General features: G+C 46.7%; 1 protein-coding gene across 1 annotated transcript; it reads left to right on the top strand.

The window, feature by feature from the left end:
• Positions 1–77: 77 nt before the first annotated feature.
• On the top strand, positions 78–575 carry LOC110038233 (the record flags this gene model as incomplete). Its single annotated transcript, XM_020743002.1, has 1 exon — positions 78–575. A coding segment is annotated over exon 1 (303 nt), but the record flags the coding sequence as incomplete, so codon positions are not given.
• Positions 576–959: the final 384 nt, after the last annotated feature.

Here is a 959-nt window from a genome sequence, read left to right as displayed (position 1 = left end):
AATTTTTGAATTGAATAAAAAAAATAAAATATAAATATTGCGGCCCAAAAATGCCTGGACAAGCCGCGATCTGCGCACCTAATCCAACTCACCGAGCTCGTCTCCCGAAGCAAAGGAGTGCATTTGTTCCATCCTTCTCTTTCGTCCTTTCAGCTCACATTAGCTCATATTGGATACTCTCCTCGTGCTCACCTTCATCGCAAAAAGCAAAAGTCTCAGAACAGAGAGAGAAAGAGAGAGAGAGAGAGAGAGAGAGGTGGGTGGGGTTGTGAATGGGGGAGAACGGCAGGGGTCCGGCAATGGCGCCGCTGAATGTGGAGAGGGGGGATCAGGAGAGATGGAGACACTTCGACAGTTCGGTGAACGCCGTTTCGTTCGGCTTCGTTGCGACCGCCATTCTCATATCCATGTTTATTATAATGGCCATTTTCGAGCGCTTCCTCCGCCCCCAATCATCGCTTTTCGCCTCCTTCACCGACGGTCGCGGTGGCGGCGGCGATGGGTTGAGTGGAACCGCGGATCTCGAGGCCCAGAACCGGGCTACCATCGGTAAGCTCGAGTTCCCCTCTCCCAAGGTAAAAAGAAACCAATTCTCAGTCATCTTCCTTTATCAGTTTCTGCTCAGTGCTTCATTTCTTCCATTTAAAACAAAATGGCGATGATTTATCTCGCATAACTGCTCCTCCTGCATCAAATCGAATCCTAGTTTTGAGTTTTTGATGGAGTAGCAGCTTTATTGTTTTGAATTTCCGATCTGTGTCATTCCATTTATATATTCATAATTTCACGGACCTCGAAACCAAAGACCCTGCTGACCGATGCTTTTCAGATTTGTATTCTCATTACGGAAGTCGGGAATACGTGCAATTGTTTGCAGAAGATCTCGAAGCTGCAGCTGGACATGTTTGTACCAAGTCCTCATTGTGTGATCTTAGTAAATGGTTAAGAATTGACTAGGT

Source organism: Phalaenopsis equestris, unplaced genomic scaffold (genome assembly GCF_001263595.1).
Source record: "Phalaenopsis equestris unplaced genomic scaffold, ASM126359v1 Scaffold232285, whole genome shotgun sequence".
Lineage (NCBI taxonomy): Eukaryota > Viridiplantae > Streptophyta > Magnoliopsida > Asparagales > Orchidaceae > Phalaenopsis > Phalaenopsis equestris.
Note: the sequence above shows the minus strand (reverse complement) of the source record. Positions and strands in the feature narration are given on the sequence as shown.